The sequence below is a fragment of the Theobroma cacao genome, chromosome 10 (assembly GCF_053813885.1).
Source record: "Theobroma cacao isolate CCN51 chromosome 10, ASM5381388v1, whole genome shotgun sequence".
NCBI classification, from domain to species: domain Eukaryota; kingdom Viridiplantae; phylum Streptophyta; class Magnoliopsida; order Malvales; family Malvaceae; genus Theobroma; species Theobroma cacao.
This window is the reverse complement of record NC_142648.1, coordinates 3,175,155-3,198,291: the sequence shown is the minus strand read 5'-3', so window position 1 is coordinate 3,198,291 and position 23,137 is coordinate 3,175,155. Positions and strand designations below refer to the sequence as shown.

The 23,137-nt window shown below is 35.1% G+C and overlaps 3 protein-coding genes and 1 non-coding gene across 7 annotated transcripts; 1 reads left to right on the top strand and 3 right to left on the bottom strand.

The window, feature by feature from the left end:
• The first annotated feature begins 709 nt into the window (after positions 1-709).
• On the top strand, positions 710-4,018 carry LOC18586245 (glutathione S-transferase DHAR2). The gene is made up of 6 exons (XM_007009491.3): positions 710-865; positions 958-1,048; positions 1,358-1,501; positions 1,977-2,094; positions 2,182-2,322; positions 3,761-4,018. The coding sequence occupies exons 1-6, from the start codon at positions 808-810 to the stop codon at positions 3,845-3,847; spliced, it is 639 nt and encodes a 212-aa protein (XP_007009553.2). The 5' UTR covers positions 710-807; the 3' UTR covers positions 3,848-4,018.
• An 823-nt stretch (positions 4,019-4,841) lies between these two features.
• LOC18586244 (uncharacterized) lies at positions 4,842-6,634 on the bottom strand. Of its 2 annotated transcripts, none has more exons than XM_088810630.1 (3): positions 6,461-6,634; positions 6,254-6,353; positions 4,842-5,553 (listed from the first exon to the last, which is right to left on the bottom strand). In XM_088810630.1, the coding sequence occupies exons 1-3, from the start codon at positions 6,491-6,493 to the stop codon at positions 5,408-5,410; spliced, it is 279 nt and encodes a 92-aa protein (XP_088666756.1). In that variant the 5' UTR covers positions 6,494-6,634; the 3' UTR covers positions 4,842-5,407. The 2 variants fall into 2 exon arrangements, with proteins under 2 accessions (XP_088666756.1, XP_007009551.1); XM_007009489.3 differs by having other exon boundaries at positions 6,254-6,359; positions 6,461-6,631.
• A 5,392-nt stretch (positions 6,635-12,026) lies between these two features.
• On the bottom strand, positions 12,027-12,184 carry LOC148760280 (U12 minor spliceosomal RNA). Its single transcript, XR_016023288.1, has one exon. It is a non-coding gene; the product is annotated as a U12 minor spliceosomal RNA (small nuclear RNA).
• A 387-nt stretch (positions 12,185-12,571) lies between these two features.
• On the bottom strand, positions 12,572-20,976 carry LOC18586243 (sulfate transporter 4.1, chloroplastic-like). Of its 3 annotated transcripts, XM_018129505.2 has the most exons (18): positions 20,425-20,566; positions 19,933-20,044; positions 19,207-19,255; positions 18,566-18,767; positions 17,808-17,976; positions 17,208-17,273; positions 16,978-17,085; positions 16,693-16,800; positions 16,532-16,597; positions 15,875-15,935; positions 15,601-15,728; positions 15,271-15,312; positions 14,942-15,058; positions 14,611-14,662; positions 13,858-13,996; positions 13,628-13,716; positions 13,291-13,367; positions 12,572-13,204 (listed from the first exon to the last, which is right to left on the bottom strand). In XM_018129505.2, exons 3-18 carry the CDS (start codon positions 19,250-19,252, stop codon positions 12,887-12,889), a joined length of 1,788 nt encoding a protein of 595 aa, XP_017984994.2. In that variant the 5' UTR covers positions 19,253-19,255; positions 19,933-20,044; positions 20,425-20,566; the 3' UTR covers positions 12,572-12,886. The 3 variants fall into 3 exon arrangements, with proteins under 3 accessions (XP_017984994.2, XP_007009548.3, XP_088658676.1); XM_007009486.3 differs by lacking the exon at positions 19,933-20,044 and having other exon boundaries at positions 20,425-20,976; XM_088802550.1 differs by lacking the exons at positions 12,572-13,204; positions 13,291-13,367; positions 13,628-13,716; positions 19,933-20,044 and having other exon boundaries at positions 13,854-13,996; positions 20,425-20,911.
• Between the last annotated feature and the right edge of the window lie 2,161 nt (positions 20,977-23,137).

The window sequence follows — 23,137 nt, the reverse complement described above, 5'->3', positions numbered from 1 at the left end:
ATAAGACTTAAAAATGCTAAGAGACACAATCAATCATCCAATAAAAAGTTGGTGACATTTTAGAAAGGAGAGAAAGGGAGATGCAAAGACAATGATACATGAATCCCACTCTAGCAAAAGTCATGAAATGAATGCTTTTGGTTTCTTTGTCAGAGTGACAAAAGAAGTGATTCTCCTCCAGGAGGAAGATGACGATCAGAAATTAGAGAACCCATTTTCCTTCATGGACCAGATTTTTGTTGCAATGGATTGGACCTTTCCCCATGAATAGTTTTCAATGAGATTGGGACATGGAGTAAATATTTGTAATCCTAACATAGTGTGTGTAAATATATATATATATATATATATATAAGTAAATAATTCAGATGATCTGATCCACCTACCTCATTTGTATGCTTTCTATCTGAGAAAGTATTACTTATATGAAGCCTTTCATTGGCCACGTTGCTTGGGGAAAACCAATGTCGACCTTGAACTTAGCAAAAATCATGACCATGTTAATGAGTACGTGAATGAATAAAGGGGGGAACTTTGTGGAGGCATAATAGGTAGCTTTTTGACTTTTTCAGAAAGCTAGAATATACCGTTGTTGGTCCCAATCCGAATTAAATAAGATGGGCTGTCGACCATGATCTTTTGATCAGGTCCGTATATCACACTGACAACAATTTGGAGGCACATACTACCATACCAAGCTCAAGTACAACTTCCAACTTGCCATTTGCTTACTGTATTCCTTTAAATCTCTCCTTCCTTCCACAGGAATTTTAGTAACCAAATTTGCCAAATCTCTCTCCAGGAAAAATGGCTTTGGAGATTTGTGTCAAGGCTGCTGCTGGTGCCCCTGATGTTCTTGGAGACTGTATGTCATGGTTTTCTATTTTTCTTGGGTGGTCTTGTTTCTGGGTTTTTAATTTGAATTGAACTTTTGTTACTTTGTTTTGCGTTTTTCAGGTCCATTTTGCCAAAGGGTTGTTCTTACTTTGGAGGAAAAGAAAGTTCCTTACAAGATGCACCTCGTCAATCTCAGTGACAAACCTCAATGGTATATATCAGATAATAAAAGATGTAAACTTTTATATAAAGTGTGAACTGTGAGGTCTTTTTGTGGTGCTGGGTTGTTTGGACTGTTCAATGCAAATGTGTTGCTCTAAATTTGTGAACTTTGGGGTTTTTTGTTTGTGGTGATTGGTAGTTTGGAGTGTTTGGGCCGATGGGTGGCTGTAAATTTGTGATTTTGATTGTAAAAGGTGTGAACTTTTGGGTTTTTTGGTTGAGGTGATGGGTTGTTTGGAATGTTTAAGCAAATGGGTTTTGAAGTTTGTGATTTTTTTATTTGATTTGATTTTGATAGGTTCTTGGAGATAAGTCCAGAAGGAAAGGTACCGGTGGTGAAGTTTGATGACAAATGGGTGCCTGACTCTGACGTGATTGTTGGAATTCTTGAAGAGAAGTACCCTGAGCCTTCTCTGAAAACACCACCTGAATTTGCCTCTGTGTATGCTGCGCTCGTCTTCCCTTTTCTTTCATATGAGTTATCTCTAAATTACTTAGTGTACTGTGTTTTTGTTAACAGTTTTATGCGTTTGTGTTTCTGCTGAGAAGTTATACTAATCCTATACTGTTTTCTTTTGATTTTATAATATATGTTTGTTATACTTCTTGCTACTCTTATTATCTGAGTTAATCCTGAAAACGTTTGATCGTTTTGGTTGTCTTCTGCCCTCTGAATTTTGTGATTAGTTTTTGCTTTGTGACTGATTCCATTTGAATAGTTATCTTGAAAATATAAAGATAGAGTTGATTCTCTTTGTCATATTTTGCTTATCTTGTGTTGTCAGGAAGATTTGTCAATCTTTGATTTTAAAAACAGGGAATGGTTTTATTGATAGGAGTTTTTTTTTTTTTAGAAACGTTTACTAAGCACTTTGTTCTTGAAAAATCTCAACTGATTATTCACTGTGTGACTGCAGAGGATCAAAAATATTTGGAACTTTCATCACATTTTTGAAGAGCAGGGATGCAAACGATGGATCTGAGCAGGCTTTGCTTAATGAACTAAAGGCATTGGACGAGCATCTTAAGGGTCAGGTAAGTGATAGTAATATATTATATATTTGAAGCGCTTTTGTGTGTAGATTCATGGTTTTATTTCATATATTTTACCATGTGCATCAGGGACCATTTATTGCTGGGGAAAAGATCACTGCTATTGATTTAAGTTTGGGGCCAAAGCTCTATCATCTTGAGATTGCTCTTGGCCATTTCAAGAAGTGGACTATTCCGGAAAGCTTGACTTGTGTCCACGGTTACTTGAAGGTATGCAGCTACTGAACCATCAATCAACATATTTTTGCATGATTTACTGCTTTTTAAAAAAAAAAAAAAAAAAAAATTAGTGATTTTAACTGTTCAATAAGGGACCGTCTTTGGCATGCACGTTCCATCAAGTATTACAACCTTCTTCTCAGGATGCTTACTTTGTTGGTTTTCACTGGTCTTTGTATTTCTTGTGTCACATTAGTTACAATCCTATCTGGATCAATTTAGTGATTTGAAGCTTTATTGTATTATAACACACATAATTAGGAGTAATGCTGTAGGTTAGGAGGTAGCTACAACAGAATGTGGCATGATATACCTCAGTGACTATATACATTTCAAAAGAACATAATGCTGGCTCGATATAACAGAACATAAATGCCAATGATGATACTTTAGAATGTGAATTCATGATTCTGAGGGATTCCCAACATCAAGGTTTTCTATCATGAACCCTTAGGCCCACGCCCCCACCTCCTCTAAAAGAATCAGAAAGAACTTCTGCTGCCTTCTTTGTAAAAGCAGGTATGTTTATCAGGCTTATGTCGTGACATGAATAATGAAAGCTATGTCATGCTTGTATTTAAGGATCATCATGATTTTTTTTTTTTTTTGAAAATTAAAGGGCAGCTTTCATTAAACCTGGGGGGAAATGAAAGGGTTCCCACCAGTAAGGTGGCAAAAACAAATACATCAGAAGGGGGTATTGGTAGATATGCACTAAGGCAAAAAGAGAGCATACCTCCCCAATACACCATAAAAAGGCAGAGCAGGGGTGCCCCAAAAAACGGAAGCAAAAAGCCCTTCATTTTTGGGCTTGGTGTCCTTTAGCTAGGTCCTATTTTATCCCCTTATTTAGCATCTCTCAACTTTAATGGCCCCTGCAGTTGATTTTTGCAAGAGGTGCCTTGTTCTAGAAATACACTTGTATATGACTGACTGTCTGGCTCAGATTCTAGCTTTAGTTTAGTTCTCTTGATTACCTGAAATGGCTTTTCCACTTATATGCAATCAAGCATATTGCTTGCAAGTTCGAAATAGTCATCATTGATTATGGCTATGTAATCATGCTGAATTGGTATTGCCTCTGTCATAAGGCACAAAATATGTAACTAGGTAAGCATTTCATGATGAGGCTAAAACTGTAATCCTAGATGGTAGGAATGAAGCGGCTCTTTTATCTGAGTTTGAGAATCCTAGTCCTTTTAAATTTTTGGCTTAACATAATGGTTTTAATTGATGAATGCTCAATGAATTGGGGTGATATTTGTCCTGACCCTTTTATCGTTAATGAATATCTTCTTTGTTTCTAATTGTGTATCTTTAAATGTGTTTATGCTGGCATGTGTTCATGCTAATATTGACTCTGGATAGAAGAAAATTTATTTATTTTTTGACTAATGGTCAAATATATTTCCTTTATCTTGCATTGCAGTTGATTTTCTCTCAAGAGTCCTTTGTGAAAACAAGTGTTGCCAAGGAATTCGTGATCACTGGATGGGCGCCTAAGGTCAATGCATGAACTCGTTCAAAACTATAAGCTTTTTAAAATCTGGAGTATGTAAGTGGGTAAGACGTTATGTTAAAACCAGATGAACACTGGCTGCTTCACTTGTGAATAAATGTTTTGATCTATAATTATCGTATCCATGGTATTTGCTATTAATTATTAAACTTTGGTCTGATGTTAAAATTGTGTTAGTGTCAATTCTTCTCTCTCTTTCTCTCTCTCTGAGTGCGTACGGGAGTTGTGTGCTTGTTCTTGGGAGATATTTTCCGAAAAGATGATGTAATGATGGAATAGATCAGGTCACAAACCCCTACAAGGCAGATCTTAAAACTGGGCAAGAATCTCTTGCTCACACTGACTTGTTTTATTCTTGAACACTTTTCTGAGTTCTGATGGACGGATGGCAAACCGTTAGGTCAAGTATAGATAGATTGTTCGTGGAGAGAAGTTGTAGTTGGCTAGACTGGAAGTTATGAATTTATCTTAAACAGATAGAGAAACTGAAGGACAGTCTTCAACATGAATTAAGAGAGAAAAACTGACCCTCCAGCAGATATCAGAAAACAACTAGACTACTAGCACAACAACAGATGAAAGAATACAGATAACCCAGGGTGGGAGCAGAGTATTTGCCTTCCAAGTGTGGTCCAAAGTTGTTTCAAGGTACTTAGCATGATCATATAATCATTGTTAGCTGCAAACTGCACACCCCTGCCCCTGTTTTAAGTGTTAATCACTGAACTTTCCATTCATTTAATACCAGAAGAAACATTAAGTTGAATACCCTGATAAGCACTGGATGATTCCAGACCACTGGCTTCTATCAGGACCGTAAACATCACCTTCGCATACTTAAAAAAATTCATGACTGTGACCAGGATGCAAGGACTAAGAAGTCCCCACTGTTTTTTATTTTACTCTACAATAATGGTAACATACGAAAGCCAGAACCAGCCACATATGCTATCAGACAAAGCAAAGCCAAAAAAATTTTGTGCTGAAACACTGGAAGACAGAGATTCCAGATGTTGCCACCTGCCTTTTCTTTAACATAAGAAACCAAAGCAATCCCTTCTATTTGCATAGAGGAAAAGATTCATACAATCTTCAGCCACACACACACACACACACACACACACACACACACACACACACACACATATATATATATATATACGCACATAATGATCCAATCATCATTCAGCATATAGGTACATATACAGTAAGTAGAGTAAATGCGTCAAAGATAATGAAATTACAAAAATACCCTTTTGTGCAGTTTTTCGAAATTTTTTCCTAAAGACGTTGACACAACATGATGACATAGTATGTAATTATTGGTTATTCAATTTTAGGGTAGTCTAAATTTCATTTGAAAGGGGACCCTGATAATGCGCCGTGATCTTCCGTATTGAACATGTGGAATAGGACCACTTTCAAAGGTTGGAAGGACTCTCAATTAAATTTTGTGCTTTGTAGTGTTTGGCTGGATGTGTAGAGGAGTTTAGGGGTGTAGGCGAGGGCTAACTACCAACCAGAACACCAACGAAAGATCGTTTTCGAGGGGCAATGTTATTCGTCGGGGTCTTTAGGGGAATCCGAGATCATCTTCTGGATCATTTGACTTGTCTCTTCCTCGGACATTCGGTCTTGTTTGCTCTGGGATTGTGCATAGGCTTCAAAGAATTCCTTGTTTTCCTTTTCAAGTTCATTCCAAACTGTAACACAATTACCATATAAGCATAATCATGTATGCTATTCTTCACGTAAAAACCAAGAGAAAAGAAAACCCAATAAAGTCAAGCTGAGAAAGGGATTGGGAGCTATAATTCTGTAAAGCGATGTTGAAATTTTAGACAGAGATGAGGCCCTGAATAGTTAACTTGGTGTTCTAGCATTTGGTTCCGGATCATGAAATGTCCGAAAGAGCCAAGCTTAAGCAGAGGATGCTTGGATTTGACAAGAAGGCTAAATTCTCAGGCTTGACTTGATCACAGGTTGTCTCAGCTGATCATGGTATGAGATAGCTAAGGCTAAAGCAGAACCCTACTTGGGTTGCCAGGTTCACTTATAGTATAACTTACTGGCTCTATCAGATCAGAGGTTGACTTTTCGTTAGGTCGATAGGTCAAGATATGAGAAGGAAAAAACAGACCCCATCTAAAGCAGAATTCTATACGGATTGACAGGTTCTTCGTATGGCTGGCTATAGCTGCATCAGAAGTATATTAGAGATAATATAAGCAAAGCCAAAACTGGCAAATCATGTTTGAGAGTTTTTGTTGACTACTCAGGTTCATTTCAAATCATCCAACAGCTCTTTCGTGCGTGTGTTTTCTGTATGCATGTGTGATTTTCTTCTCTTTTGGTGCATGCAGGATTGAAAAAGAAAAGAGTAGGAAAAGAAATAGAGCGAACCAGTAGAAGTGATGACAGGTTTGATGTTTGCATGCTTGGAGAGTGCTACCATGCACTCTTCTTTTGTCATTTTGAAGATCAAACACTTCTCAATCAGATGCTGCACCTGTAACAATTACAGCATCAACACCAACAAAATGAAAAACAATATGTAACTATGTATTGTAATTTTAACAAATAGTATATCAGATTGTAGTATAGAATCACCAGGCGAATATATGATTGTGAAGAATCCCCCATGATTTATGATACCCTTGATCCTGAACCAAACTCTTGCTTCTTTTTTCTTGTGAAACTCAAAAGAGAGAATGGGGAAAGTAATTGATGAGTCAAGGAAGTGATCCTGGTGCAAATAGGATGCAGCAAACTCGGGGGGTGCACAAAAGAATAAAATATAGGGCAAACCAAAATGTGGAGGATGGGTCCAGCAGCCCCACGTGGGAGATAGATGATAATTGGCTAGGAGGAGATTAGAGGAGATTTGTAAATGACCATTTCTTTGTCTTCTAGGATTTGCAATTAGGCAATCCCCCTCCACGTGATAAGTGGGTCCTAACCCCTCTACAATTCCTCCAAACAGACAAACCCAACTACACCCAGTTGAAATCCTTGAGCAGTTCCCTGAATGATCCACTCCCTTTGGCTACAACCTCTCACAACTCAAACCCTCCCCCTGCTGAAAGTATCAAAGGCCTGTTTTTCATTTTCCATGTCTTTCCAGCTATATGTAGCTGGGTCCTTGTTCCTGTTGTATTTTGCAGGTATCGTGCATTGAAACTTAGCTATCAACAAAGGGGACCATTAATGGTAGTAGTATCATTTACATGGAAACAGTCGAATGTACTGATCGATTGAGCCAACCCTTTTTAATTTAATCAAACATCTAGCATGATTTTTTTGTGGTTTTTGTTGAAAGGTAATTCATACTCTGACAGTGATAGCATGTGAAGAACAAGAGAAGAGCTTCAGCTTTTTAGTGGAAAACGATGACGTTTATTCATAAGCAATTATAAGTTTCCAAAGTGTGTCGTTTTACTCTTTTATGTTTTAAGTTGGTGTACTCAAAACGATGTTGCTCATGTCGTTTCTTTATCTTTAGCTAAGTTTAGTTAAGTCCTATACGCTTCATTTAGGTGTTGTTTTTGAGTCTGTTTTAAGGCTTAACAGCCATGGTTTTCTGTTTCAATTTTTTACCGTTGAGGGATCATTGGTCTGTGTGTAGTTTGTTGCTGTGATCCGATTTATCAGGAAATGTTTTTGAATTGTTAGAATATAAATATTGAAAATGAAATGAAATACTTACTTATTCCCGGTAAGAAATTTTCAATTTCACATTCTCTGAAATTCTTTGTCTTTTTTTTTTTTTTGACTTCTCAGACTTCTCTGTTTTTTTTTTAAACTTTGTTCTTTTGTTGCTTAGCTTTGCAGCTTAGCTTTTAATTTTCTTCAGTTTTCAGAAGCATACAAAAACTGCCCACGCTGTGATGTGGCTTTGCACCAATTCTGTTGACGAAAGAACAATTGAAAGCTTGGCTTCTTTCAGGTACTTGCTCTAAAGGGCACAAAATGCATCCAATTGCTCTCACAATCACCTTCAGTCGCTGGTTGAGCTTTTCAGTGCCAGAACTAGGCCGGCGGCCCCTACAAATTTCAGGATCTTATTATAATTACTTTCGATTGATAGCTTTATTCCTTCTGTTGTAACACTCGGATTACCTTCCATGGTTATTTCGCCAGGACCAAATCAATGTATTCCATTTAAACTGTGTAACTTGATCGGTAAAAGGACGCAAGAATAAACATTCGATCCTGTAATATCCTCCTACATGCAAGCTAGCCGGGCAAGGTGAAGTTTAACCATGTATATAATTGCATCAGCCTAGCCATATATGTCAGATGATCACCTAGGAAATCCAACTCAAAATTAATCATGGCCAACCTTGTAGAAGAATTCTAGACTCAAAACAGGATAGTAGGAAAGAAAGAGAGAGAGAGAGCATTCAGTTCAAAAGTTTCACCTTTTGGCGTATCAGAAACCCTGTCCTGTTCTGGTATTACTGACAGCTTTGTCTTGTTCCCTCTACTTCCTCATCATATTCCCCTCTACCATGAAGAACAATAATTCATTGGGCAGTTTTCCATGACAAAATAAACTAAAAACTGAAACAAAATGAGACCCTTTCCCTTCCCCCTGAGATATTTTCTTCAGAACACATCCCTACATGCGTCCATTCAAGAACCAGGTGCAGGGGTTATCTACACGTATGCATATATATGTATATTTGTTTTGATTTTGGAGAAGCAGAAAAAGGAAAAACTGTAGTCTAATCAAGGCCATTGTCATGAGTGGTCCGGTAAAGGGAGGGATCCAATAATTACAAAATGTAGATCGACAGCATGTGTAGCTCATGGTAAGGATGGAGGTGCATACGCAACCAATGATGCTGCTATTTTCAGCCTTTGTTTTCTGCCCCCAATGTCAAACTCAACCCAACATAGCCATGATTTTGATATCATTTCAGATTGAGCTCCATGACGTGTCCCTCCTTCATTGGTTCAGAATCAAGAACCCAAAGCAATTACCACTCCCATTGAATTTTCCTTGTACGACCTTTTTATCCATAACAATTGGTAAAGGAGAGATATCCTATTCAACAGTAGAGGGTAACTATTTAGACAAAGCTATGAATTTTCTTTGTATCAACAAAAATCATATCCTTCGTACCTAATCAATTGTTTTCGGGCTTTTGAATATATCTTTAAAATATTGTTTTTTTTTTTACAAACCGATCACCTATGGAAAAAATAATTGAAATCATAATTTATTACATTGATTCTGTTTGATGACCTACTATATATTATCGAAATAAATAATTTATTGTCATTGGTTTTATTTAATTATGTTTCCAAAGTAGGGTTTGAACCTACATCAACAAGCTTAAGTCTGACCTAAGCATTAATCATTAGCAAAATAAGATGAAAACATTAACATAGTTAAATTGCTTAAAATGACAAAACTTTTCAATGTTTCACTAGAATGTCTACTCTACAGTTTTTTTATATAACTTGACTTTATTTCAAGCATCTTTATATATATACATATATACATGTACACGTGTATATATATAATATTAAAATGTAATACTTTTATATATGTATTGGTGAATATATACATATCTCGATCGTCACATACAAACATACGAAACATAGAGGGAAATTCGAACATTTGACTCAACCATGACATTTGAATCCTTTGTTCAAAAAATTAAATTCGGATATTACCCTTTCCAATTCAAAGAGAGAGAGAGAGAAGGGGACACAGACTATAATTTAAAGTGTATAGTTTGTGAAGGACAGCAGCTGGTTGGTCTTTCATCTGCATGTGATCACAAATTGAGAGATAAAACAAGGTGGGAGAAATTACATATGATCCACATTTACTGGATGAGCTGAGCAGCTTATCCAATCCCCTACAGCATGCAGAAGTATTAATTATGTTCAGTTTCCAACAGGCAAATGGCTCTCTTTCAAGTTAGAGATTTACCACCCAAAGGAAGAGAAACAACTGCACCTGGTGCCCATAAAATCCAAAAGATAACATTAGAAACAATAGTAAGGGATAAGGAAAATGATATTGCATGATTCTTACAATTGGATGCGAGTTCAAAGGGAAAGGAAATGAGGGGTTTACAACTTGAATCGATCTCTCATTGTGGAATCCAAAATTATATATGTAACGTATGATGTCAACTTAAGATAAGAATTGGGAAACAAAATACCAGAAATAAGGGCAAAAAGTTGAAGACAACAAAATATATATAGATAGGGTGAAGTAACCCTTTTACTGGTTGGGTTGTTCATTTTTCTTGCAACAGCTGAAGATCATAGGTTGTCACTCTTGTCCTATAACTCTAAATGGAACTGCTAAATTACCCTTCCACAGGAAAGTTGCAAAGAATTTTGTACAAAAGGAGCAGCCAAATTATTTCCAAGTGAAAAAATGGCAAAGATGAACAAAAATTTTACTATTGATTTCCTCAAGTCAGTTGCAAACAAAAGTGTCAAACTCGAGGAAGTCTTTGTCCATATTTATGAAAAGAAATCAAAGGATCCAATTCAAAGAAAAACCTTCAGAGTTTTTACCCATATGTTAGAACTATTGAAAATCAAAGGATCCATTCCCCTTTTCCAACCATTCCCCTTATAATCCAAATAATAAACAGCTCAACCAGGTTGTAAGATGCAGACAATGACCAAGAGTGGTTTCTTAGTAAGTGAATTTGACTCAAATCAAGCATTGTCTATTTGCCTTGTATCAAATCAGTCATTCATTAATATATATAATTTTAATTTCCTATTGATTCCTCAGGGCAGATGCAAACAAAGTGTCAAGAAAGGGTCTAGCTAGGTCCTGGGATGGTGCTAGAGATTAAATATGTGATGGCAATTCCATAGTACAAATTATTAGTACTATGAATAATGTGATCTTTAATTTGAGATAGCAACCTTTTGCCCATTTTAACTAAAGCAAATGGCTTTTGTTGGTAAGATGGAGCAGAATTCTCCAACTTGTAAGCCAGGCAAGAAAATGTGAAACCATGTTCAAAATAGAAAAAAGAATTGGTTTTGAGTTTGCAATCTGATTATTTCCCTTGATCAAAGATGGAAAAAGAATAGTAGAAATTAATTAATTCACCTTTAATCCTTTATTAGAGAAAATGATATTCCATTCAAAATATTCCTTACCATTTATCTCTTTTTCTCCTTCATTAAAATGTAATATCAGCACATAAATAGATTAAACTATGCAATTCATTAAAAAATAAAATAAAACAGAATAAAAAACAAGTTTTTTTATTCACTTTTAATTTTTCACAATATCAAATTGAGATTTTATCTGAAACATCAGCAAGAAATTAAAATGTAATAACAGCAATTCACATTGATAGAGACTGGTAGAAATATATAGAAGAGAAAGTTTTCCATTGATTAAAATGTTTTGGATAGAAAGAAGAGAATAAGAAAAAAACAAACTGACTGTAGAAACCCAAATTATTTCCAAGTTAAAATGCCAAATTAGATATAATACAAAAATTTCTTATTGATTCCTTAGTTGTAATCAGTGTCAACTCTGATGGGGAAGTTGTTTTCCTTAGAATCTATCTAGATCCTGGAATGGTGCTAGAGATTAGATATGTGATAGCAATTCCATAGTACAAATTATTACTATTATGAATTACACCATCTTTAATTGAGATACCAACTTTTTTTCCCAAGCAAATTTCTGTGAAGACTTTGTTGACAAGATGGAGCACAACTCTCCAACTTAAACAAAACCCATACCACAATTCAAAAAAGATTCATAAGCATGTAATCAGATAGCTATTATTCGAGTTCGGATATTCATAGATAACCGACTTAATATCTTATAATCGATTAAAGTTTGGATATTCGTGAATAACCGATTCAATATCTTATAATCGGTGATACCCTATAATTGATTGAAGTTTGAACATTCGTGATAATCTTATAATCGGTTAAATATAACAAACACCTTCGGGATTTTTCCAGTTTAAATAAATATTCCATAACTCTCAGATATTGCCAGATATCTAACCTAATTAAATATTCCATAACTCTCAGATATTGCAGACTATCTAACCTAATTATACATTTTTAAGAAAAATTTTTACTTACACTATATAAGGTAGGGGAAATTTTCCGTTATTAAATACGGGATAGTAATTTGAAATATATATTAAGGGGTTGGACTGGGAGGCCCGCTCGAGCGAGTTCTGCACAAAGTAAGCGCAGCGTCAGCGCTCGGCCAGCCTATCACCCCTCCACAAATTCTTGCGCACCTTTGAGGTTGAGCGCTGCAAGCGGTTCCCACCGCTCGCTTTGTTTTCCTTACTCATTAGTTTAAGGCGAGTTGTTTCGCTGCACCTTGGGTCGTATTTATCGAGGCAAACTGGCCTGGCTTGGCTACTCTGTTTCGATGTGGGATAGATACAACACCATGTAACAAAAATACTACTTCTCTCGATGTGGGATACAAACAACACCAACTAACAAATGTACTTATAATCCCTTTCAATCCTCTCAACCTGTCATTTGCAATCGAAATCTTTTGTAGTGCAAAGAAAATTGCGTAGGAAATTGAAAATGGGTTTCGTATTCAAACGAATATTTGATTCAATGATAATGTATGTATTTATTGTTAAAAAACAGGTTCGAATCATGTTTTTTTTTTTTTCTCGAGTAAAAAATTTGATATATCAAGTTAAAAAATGCAGTTGTAATGATAGAATCAAGCAGTTTGACATAGCTAACAAATAAGATAAATAGATTAATGGTACAATCTGGTTCGGAAGGCAATGCATGCAAGAATTGAAGTCCTTACTCCTAATCTTTACTTGATTGCATTACCTTTTACAACAAACAAACCTATCTGCAAGGGATCAATCAAACCCCTTTTCCCATTTTTGTTTTTATTTTCTCTCCTTTTTCCAGTACATTTGAAATAAACAATCGACCTTTACAAATGGAACAATTGAATAACAGTACCTGTGTCGGAAATGCCTTGTTAAAAAATGGCATTGCCATACTATTTGCTTCAGGAGCAGGCAAGTCTCAAGGCTTTCGGAACAACAACGGCTCCAGTTGGGGGTCACTGTGCGTTGAATCCGAAGGACTGTTACTACCCGACTCTAGGCTTGCGACTAATACATCCTCCCCTCTCTGTTTAAGAAATCTCTGGAAGAAACTTGGTTTTTCCTCAGGTGATGGATCTGATGTCTTGGAAGCTTCTTTTATGCTCTGAACATGCTGGAGGCAAACTTGGACTGCATCGTGCACTCTCACAAAGTACCACTCTTTACCAATCAACTCTACCGCTCTGGATTTTGATAAGGTCAACAGGACTTCCCGGTTTGGATTGGAGATGGCTATCTGCAAAAGATTGACATCTTAGAAGTTTTACTTAAAGCTCATAGTGTGCCTAAAACATTCAGACTTAATCAATAATAGTACTCAACCTGGATATCCCGTGATTTGTATTCATGGTGCAAGTCTTTCAGAGCTTGGACAGCACTAGAGTCGATGTATGTGACAGCTGCAGTAGAATCAAAGGAACATTTGGCTTATCAGAATCTGCACTGTGCTGACAAATTCTCGTTTAATGCAGGAGAAGAAAGCAAAAGTTCTGTAGCATCTCTACACACTTCAGTAACCCCAAATCACCCAATTTGACTAGATATATTTAATACTATGAAACCATAAGCAATGCCTCTTTCTGAAATTAATTAGGCATTGGGCACAAAATGATCATCTTAGGAGATGATGAGCACTGATCATGGTATAAATAAGACTTACGTGCCATCTCCAAAATCACAAAATAAATTCTTTCAACTTCTGGACCACGTCTTGTTGATTTATCAACCACAACTTCATACTCTCGTAACCTGACAGATATATCAACATTATAAATTTAAATTCTCAAATTGAAGTCAAAAGTATGTTTAAGTAAAAAATTTTGGCAAAAGAATTCAACGATGCAAGGTACCAAAGCCAGTTTATTAATTGAGGAAAGCATGAATCTTCACCTGTCTTTTATGTAACTTATGTTTGCAAAATAGATAGGCGCATCAATACGAACAATCACAATTCCATTGTAAGTATATGCTTCAGGATACTGCTGAATATTCCTGTAAACAGTGGTGCCAGGAAGACGCCCCAAGACAGCTGCAATATATTTCCACTTTGTTATATAATTGGCAGATTAAGGAACAAGCATATCGTGAATAATTTAAATATCAACCCAAATGTGATTAATGACAAAGCTATACCATGTTCAAGTACTAGCATCAATTTTCAGTACCAAACAGAGTAAATAAGGAGACTTTTTTTATTTAAATAATACCCACACTACAGATATTTTACCCATGTTGAGCTACTAGCATATGTATTCGGTGAACAAGTGTTCAGAACTTCAATTGTTTGTAGTCTCAAGCAAAAGGCAGTGTAAATCTGAAATAACTATTACTGAAGTCCACAATGTGCAGCTTGAAGTGCCAGTGGACAAATGGAAAAGAAAGGCAGAATTAAAATTTCACAACAGCTTATGTAACTGTGCAGATTTGGAAAGGTGACAAGGAATATTGAAGTTGATCCTGATAGATAATCTAAGTAGGTATTGTTAAAGAGATAATGAAGTAAATTGTCATTATCAATGATAACAGAAACAATCTCAGATCATCTTAAGTTCAGATAAAGTGGGAATTGAAATGCTAGGAAAAAATGCAATATGCACATAGCACATGACAATAAAAGACATGGTGTAGGTGATGTCCACTTACCAATATGAGGATTTGCCGATTCATGGATGACAAAGGCAAGTGAAACACCAACCTGAAATGTCAAAATCAAATTATAATTACACCTCATATGAGACTCAGGTCATGAGCAAAATTCAACCTTTGGACTTAAAATAAGGGCTGATAGATTGTTTTTTTGTAAAAAAAAAAGACAATAATAATGAGTATGAGGATAAAGAATTTAAGCAAAATTCCACATATAATCTGCAGATGCATACTAGTAGTATGTAAAAATAAAAATGCTGAAAAAACATAATGTTGATTGGCATAAGAAACCCATGCATGTTAATGCAGCTGATTCGAAAGTACTTACCCCAACAAGGACACCAATCTCAATTCCAAGGAACAATGTCGTAGTACTTGTAATGGTCCAAAGAAGAAAATCTTTCTTATCTACACGCCATAAGAAAATTGCCTCTTCATAATCTACCTGAAATCATTAAAATGCGGAAGAAACAAATTTCAATGTAAGATCTGATAAAACATATCAAATACTTTATGCAATATCTCTTCTTCTTTTTTTTTCTCTAGTTGATTTGAGATTTGCAAACAGTAAATTGTATGGTCCCATATTCGTTGAAGCATAAATGCAGCATAATCTAGTTTGAACAATGTTCTAACACAGGCTTGTCTCTTACTTACCAGGCTTATAACAGCAGAGATTACTATAGCAGCCAGAGCACACTGCAAAGGTGATGAAGTGCACATAACCATGCTTAGTATTCATAATAATACCTCTTAAAGATACTTGCAATGATACTAAAATGAAATTGAGCTATACACAACAAACAAGGAAATCCAAAATTTGAGTCCACAGATCCCACAAACTAAATTCACATAGTGAGAAGAAAAAGACATAATGGCAGAGTGCAAACATGGTAATAATTGATCCGAGAGAAAAGTTCTTGCTTATGCAGCATTCCCAGTAATGGAGTCAAGAACAAAATCAAATGCACAAACTTGAGAGCTTACTTGGGGTATGTATTCAAATAATGGAGTCAAGAACAAAAGAGCACAACCCATTATGATTCCTGTTACAATTCCAGATAAGCCAGATTTCGCTCCGCTCTCATGATTCACAGCTGACCTGGAGAAGGAACCTACAAAACATATAGAACAAAATTCAGTTAACTTGAGTTTGCAACAAATATTTTTTTGGTAAACAAATTGTTAAGAATAAAATTGAAAAGAAGCAACAGAAACAGTCAAGCACTGAATCAAGAACAGGGCCAGGAAGAACTCTCACCTGTTGTGGGGTATGCTGAAAAGAATGAACCAAAGATATTGGCAACACCAAGACCAAACAACTGTTGACAGAGAAGGAAAAATTCATTACAGGCTTCATTCGGTGAAATATGGCAAACACAACAGTTTCCTAGCACTAACTTTCCTAAGTGAAAATAAAATTAAGCAGTGAGCTATGCAGTTGAGACACCTAATAAACTTTTAGTCCTCACAAATGTTAAAATATTGCAGTATACAAACCATCATGTATACTAACAACCATTACATTCATTAACTGCATTAGTTCAAATTTTTAAAAAATGTTCTTAAATGTGAAGCTACAGCAAGGAACATATTCAAATTTGAATGTTGACAGAACATTTACACCAGAAGAGGAAGAGATAGACAGAGAGAGAGTTGAGACGTTGAAAACCGGTGGTTCATTTGTTCTAAAAGTAGAAACCAATGACTAATAAAAAAGCCAGAAAATCAACACCAGCTTATGTAGTATAGACCCAAATGGTCTGATCTTGTGCAGGGTATTCCTGGCACCTACAGGCACATTAGCATGCAAGAGTGGTATAATATAGAGAAGAAAATCCTGTCTTAATGGAGAAAAGGATTAATTATTATGACAACAAGAATAGAGGCAGTAGTGCTACATTTTCACAATCTATACCTCTTGATTTGAGTCCAGCTCATAACCATTTTTCGCTGCCAATGCTTTGGCAATTCCCACAGATTCCTAAGATTCAAATATGAACTATTACCATTAGCAGTCACAACTCTAATTGAAAGCATATATTCCATATTAGCAGAATGATTCATATAATTCCTTACCAAGATGGCGACACCAGTAATGAGAAGTGTAGTTGGAATTAAGGACTTTGCATACTTAAAGCTTCTAGGGATGGAAAAGCTGGGAAGGCCCTGAGGTATATCTCCTACCTAATCAACATAGAACATTGTTTATCAGCTCTGATTATGAGAATGTCTTTTGTCATATAAACATAAGCTTTTAGTATCATTTAACTAAACTAATTAAAATAAGTTATGGTGTTCCTGTGACTATGTTGCCTGATTTAATATCCAATAATTTGAAGCAAGTATTTACAACATTCTCACCAAAGTAATAGATGATGGATGATATATCTTCACAAAAGTTGTTCCCAGAACAACTGCTGTCAGGGGACCCATTGCTCGCAGGAACCTCAGGTGCTTCCTTGATTTTCCCTACACAGGAAACATCAAATTCATTGCCAACAAAATAAATAAATAAAAAATGTTTAAGAGAAAGATAGAAGGGGATTTGGGAAGGGGGCAAGGAGAAAGAGAGAGAGGCAAAGAGTTGGTACCAAATGCTTCATGGTCTGGAGTATTATAAGAATTATAGATCCCATTACAAAAGGTGGCCATGAGAACTACAAAACGAAAAACACCACCTGTGTTAAAGAAAGGAATGCATGAGTTGTAGGCAGAAAGCAAAACACACTTACTGAAAATGAAGGAAAGTACATGGATGTTTCACCGATCACAATAATCAATATATACAATGCAACCAACATGGAGAGCATACGAAGATTAACAAACGGTTCAGCAAACAAGAAGGATCAAAGCCAAAACCCTGTTCTACTTAAGATTCCTAGAGTTCATCTATCCAGGGGGGAAAAAACCTAATGGTAATGTCACCACCGCAGGGGCCAACCATTTCACCATTCAAATTCAAAGAGAAAAACCAATGATGTCTAACATGTAAGGACACAGTTGACAAGAGTTCAAAGCTTTTTCCACTGCAAGGTACATCTTAGAAGTAGCCAAAATTTTATTACTTAAACAAAAATAATATATGCAACTTTTTGAAGTTCGGAATCAAGGTTAATGCCTTCTTTAATCAATTTATCAACATACGGATATATTACAGTAAATTAAACACCACTTGGGCATGCAAAGGCTACCTCATCAGCTCCAGATATTATGCTCTTGATTATTGGCACAATCTCGCTGCTTCGTTCAATATCATACCCCAAAAAATACTTTGCTTGAGATAAAGCAATTACAATGGCTGAAGCTGTTGTGAAGCCAGAAATCACCGAATGACTAATGAAACGGATAAGCCATCCAAGCCTGGAAAAGGGAGGAAAAAGTAGATGAATAATTTCCTGTTTAGAGGCAAAAGGAATGGAAAAAATGAATGTATATAATGCAGAAGTTCTAGATCGTAGCACTTTTTTTAGTTGAGCATCAATACCTCATTGAAGTTAAAGAAAAAAGTAGGTAAGTTTGAAGTCAACAAATTGCATAAGCCCTCTTTCCCCATTTCTGCCATCCTTAAGGAAAAAGGATAAGCTACATGCTAAATAGGTGATTAAAATGCGGTAATTCATCTTGACCTTGTCTATATAAGAACAAAGCTATAATACTCTTTAAAGTTAAGTCTACGATGACTCTAATTTTACCCTTCAATTATGTTTGAAAACTGTAAAATAGTAGAATATTTGCCAATGGCATTTTATGTTCTCAAGCATAAAATTAGAACTCTCAACATTTCAACCTGCTGATGGTTGGTGATCATTTTTCTAAGAAGAGCATATACTTGAGATAACTACTTGAGATGGCTGGGAAGAATACACACATATAATGGCATGATACACAAATTATCAGTCACGAGCACATGCAAAACCAAATCTTAGATGACAAACAAGATCAGTGCTACCTCAATAGTCCCATTATGCATTCCAGGATTCCAACCATCAGCGCCAACAATATAGCAAGTTCTGTGTATAAGGCATCTGATGAATCAGCAATCCCACTTAAAACATTGGAGACCAGGAGGGAAACCAATGCTACTGGACCAATTGCCAGCTGCCGAGATGACCCAAATATAGCATAGATAAATATTGGCACAAATCCAGAGTCTGCCTTGCCACGTAACATTCCAAGTCAACAAGATGCAAAATAAACAGGATTAGTAAAAACAAATAATAAACTGCAATTTAAGTGACAATGTTTAAGAAGACAATTATCAGCGGTCATATGACACTGCCAAAGAGTGAAAAATAGCCAAAGACAGGGTCATATTCCACAATGGCAACAATGAAGTTTTAGATTTAGGAATTCATCATACATTGAAGATGCATATCTCTGTTTGAATACCACATGGAATCAACATTCTATGATATAAATTTAAGATCACCAGTTTAAAAACTTCATCCTTTCTACAAAATTATGTACTCTTTTACCCAGAAAAAGACTCAATTATATGTGAAGTTGAGCTGTAACTATATTCCTTTATTTCATAACAAGCTTCTTTAATATAAAACGAATCTAAAAGAATTTGATTTGATAGTCACTTACATAGCCCATATATTGGTTCAAGCCCAGCTAATTTTGCATATGACATTGCCTGGTGACATATACAAGAAAAAGTCAAATCCCCAAGTCATAAATTCATATACTACATAACTTTAACAAACAGTGAATAAATCAAAAAGAAAAGGTGGGTCCATGAATTCAAAAACAAAAGGCCATTTTTTGTAGCACAAAATTTGATTCCCTATCAGTTCCAGGAACTTCAGAATCATTTTTAAGTAAGAAACTGCCAAAATCATGAAATTAGAATCCAATGCTTATGGCATTAGCGAAAACAATGAGCACTGACAAATCAAACTAAAGCAGAATCTGATCCTTTCACTTTGATTGAAGTAAATCTTTTCCTTTTCCTTTTACCTAATCTGGAAATAAATAACCGGCAATTTTATACTTTGGATTTAACTTTCGCATCCATAGATCATTTACTTAGAAATCAAATCAGTCCAATCATCCAAATCCAATCCCATTATCAGAAACAGTAATGTTTTTTCATTTAACCGAAAGGTCAATTTAAGAGCCATACGTGCATGCGAAAGCATAGATAAAATAAAAAGCTCTGCAATTATAAGCGGAGAAAAAGTCCTTTTGGTTGCCTAGAAAATGACGGAAACTGAAGGGAAAACGAAAACTTAAGAAATCTGATTGGTTGCCAAGAAAATATAGGAAAAAAGTTAAACTAAAAATTCCAACAAAAAGTAAATGATGGCTCACGTGCGCTTTAACTGAATTTACCAAAGCCTTAAGCTTCTTCTTATTTTCCTTTTTCTTTTTCTATTGGTTTTCGTTTTCCATGTTTTCTCAGCAACCAAACAGGGTAAAACTTCTGCGTAGTTTAAAATATTAAAAAATAAAATTAATTAGTAGTAATAATAACAAATGTCTCTCGAAATCATAAATGCAAGGTTTCGCTTTCTGAAACTGAACCGGTCATCAAAAGAAACTGAACCGGAAAATAAATTTAAAAGTTCGTTAACCCGATTTTTTTTTTATTTAAGAAAAGTTCGTTAATAAGCTAAGTTGACGGTACCATAAACGACGGCATATTAACAGTTGCAATTCCGTTTTTCTTATCGTTTCTTTCATTTTCCTTTTCATTTTCACAGTAACAAAACAAAGAAAAACGTTTACAAGATCATTTCTTTCTTCTTTTTTCCAGTTATTTTTTTTGTTTTTCATTTTTGGGAAGGCGGAGGAAGGAATCACCTGCGGAACGAGCATGATACCAACGGTAGTCCCAGCCATGAGATCAACCTGTAAATACTCCCGCCATCTGTACGTCCGAATCCAACGGAAACAAGGAAAACACATCCCGATCCAATCAACAATCGTCATCTGCCTGATCTTCGACCCCCATCCGGAAAACAAAGAATTAGACCAAAACGACGACGAAGAAGAAGAAGAAGAAGAAGAACCACCTCCCGAGCTCCCATACGACGTCGTATCGGGATGCTGGAGCGGGATGATTTTAACGGGTCGGTTCGGCATGGAAGATCCGGAAGAGGTGAAAGACGAGTAAGTTAAGTCGCCGGCACTCGGAGATGCGTAGCTTATCTCCATGCGAACCAACGGTGCATCGTAGAATTGAGAAACGGAAGCCGGGGGTGCACACAGAAAGAGAGGTGGAGGGGGTGGCCTTTTAATGAGCGCGTGGGGCTGCGGGCATGACCAGTGGAGGTTCGTGGCGCAGGGGAAGTTGTGAACGTGGGCCAGTCTGCTATAATCAGAGGGAAAAAAGTAGAGCCGGGGCCCGTCGGCCCGGATTGGACGTGAAGAATATGCCTAAAGGGGAAGAGCAAGATACGTGAAGGAATAGAATGGTGGGCGTTTACCATTTTACAAAGGTTTTTTCGATTTGAACACTTGGAAATTTATTGTTTTTGTTTTTGTTAATTACCATGATTAAGTTAAGATTTAATTGTGACATAGGTAACTAATGAATGATCCAAGTTCTTGTGTCGTAATCGTAAAAATTTACTATTTGATTAAATTAATATTAAAATCAAGATGTTTAATTATAATGCTTGGTGAGAATAAGATAAATCTTTATGTCGAGGTCAAGGGTTTTATTTTTTATTCAATTGAAATCTAAACAGCTTACAAAATTATGGTGTTGGATCTAGTTGGCATATCATACAACGACAAATTTCAATGTTAATTTGATTAAAAAAATGCAAAACAAAAGGCCCACAACTTTAATTTTTACTTGAACATTGACACCATCTTTCTACAACTTACATAGAAATTTTCCCATTGGCAAAATTGGCCACTCGCGAACCTATAGCTAGGCTCTAAGTGTTACAGGCCCATGTTTTATAAGTTAAAATGTGAATCGTGATAAGTGATAAATTTTGTAATTTTAAATTTTGTAAGATTTTTATAAAAAATTATAAAAATTAAAATAAAATTGGATAAATATAAAAGTTTTTATTTTTTATGAATAAAAGTTTAACTTGCAACGAAAATATTATATAATTAGATGAGATATAATATTATAAATTTCATATCAATAAGAGATAAAGTAAGTTTAAGTATATAAATATAAACTTTTATCAGATATATCATTTATATTAAAAACACGGATTCTCGTAATACTAAGTCTGTTGTTCTTAAAACAATTTTCTTTTATTTTTATTATTATTTTATTTAATTTTTTTGCATTGGAAAAACGAATATTGATGATGAAAGTATATATTAGTGCTATCAGTTATTTCTTTCCTTCACATTTTTGTTTCATGATTCACGAGTCATAATTTAGTGTAGCAACCATGACTCTGCAGCAAAAGATTATGATAAAAATTTGGGAATGAATATAAACTAATATTAGAGATAAGATACAAGAAAATGAATATGGACTTCATTTTGGGGCAAGTTCGAAGTGAAGTGACAAAAAGACAAATATTACCTGGCCCCAAAATCATTATTATTTTCTTTCTCTCTTTTCGCATTTTCTTTTTTCTTTTTTTTTAATTTGGAGTTGAGTAATGGAGGAAGGATCCGTGACAGATCATTAAATTTTTATCTAAATTCGTCTATATATAATATTCAAATCGGATCGGATTTTGTTGACTTTCTTGTTATAAATTCAATTGTATGATAATTGCACGTGTCATCATATTAGCTAAAGGCAATTTTTGAAATTTTAATTGAAACAAGTGAATTGGTGGAGATAATTAAAGGTGTCACTTACCTAATTTGTAAATTTATGCCCCTTTTTTTTATCATTTTTCAAATGATTTTATGATTCAAAATTATTGAATGAAGATAAATTAATAGTGTTTATCCATTTATACATTCTCTTTTATCACAAAATAATGAGGTAAATATTATATGGGAATAAAATAAGTATTAATATGCATCATAATTGTTGATTTTTAAATAATATTTTGGAAAATTTAGATTTATATGATATTTAAAAACACAACTATCAAAGATGAGTTAATTTAATAAAAAAATCAAACAAGGATAAACAATTTAAATTATATTATTATCTTTGTATTTGTAAGTACATGTTATGTTTAATGTATACTTAAGAGACAGGATAAGTGTTGCACTTATAAGTGCCAAGTAATGGACTTCCTTTGATTGATAAGCATATCTTTTATATTGAAAACATAATTCCATAATAATTTGATATCAGGATTTATCTACATTTTCGATAACAAGAAACTCTTCATAAAAGATATCAAAATCGATGTAAATCCAAAGTAATGTGAATCTCTTTCTTCTATGAGAGTGATAGCTAGTGTAATGAATTACACAATTGAGTAAAAGAAAATGTTATGAACAGCATAGATTTTGATCTTAATTGCAATGTCTTTTGAGTTACAAACGCGAATTCGTGACACTTGCACCGAGTTAGGTACTTTTCAATGACTCTTAAGGATATGATTTCCACATTTCTCCACGTGAATATTTG

Coding starts and splice junctions, on each gene's coding strand:
- LOC18586245 (XM_007009491.3), top strand. CDS start 808: ATGGCTTTGGAGATTTGTGTCAAGGCTGCTGCTGGTGCCCCTGATGTT. Junction 866..957: donor CCCTGATGTTCTTGGAGACT/GTATGTCATGGT, acceptor TGCGTTTTTCAG/GTCCATTTTGCCAAAGGGTT. Junction 2,095..2,181: donor ACGAGCATCTTAAGGGTCAG/GTAAGTGATAGT, acceptor CATGTGCATCAG/GGACCATTTATTGCTGGGGA.
- LOC18586244 (XM_007009489.3), bottom strand. CDS start 6,493: ATGGGGGATTCTTCACAATCATATATTCGCCTG. Junction 6,360..6,460: donor CACAATCATATATTCGCCTG/GTGATTCTATAC, acceptor TAATTGTTACAG/GTGCAGCATCTGATTGAGAA. Junction 5,554..6,253: donor ACCTGTCATCACTTCTACTG/GTTCGCTCTATT, acceptor ATTGTGTTACAG/TTTGGAATGAACTTGAAAAG.
- LOC18586243 (XM_007009486.3), bottom strand. CDS start 20,778: ATGGAGATAAGCTACGCATCTCCGAGTGCCGGCGACTTAACTTACTCG. Junction 16,598..16,692: donor TTACTGGTGTCGCCATCTTG/GTAAGGAATTAT, acceptor TTTGAATCTTAG/GAATCTGTGGGAATTGCCAA. Junction 15,313..15,600: donor TATTTGAATACATACCCCAA/GTAAGCTCTCAA, acceptor TCACCTTTGCAG/TGTGCTCTGGCTGCTATAGT.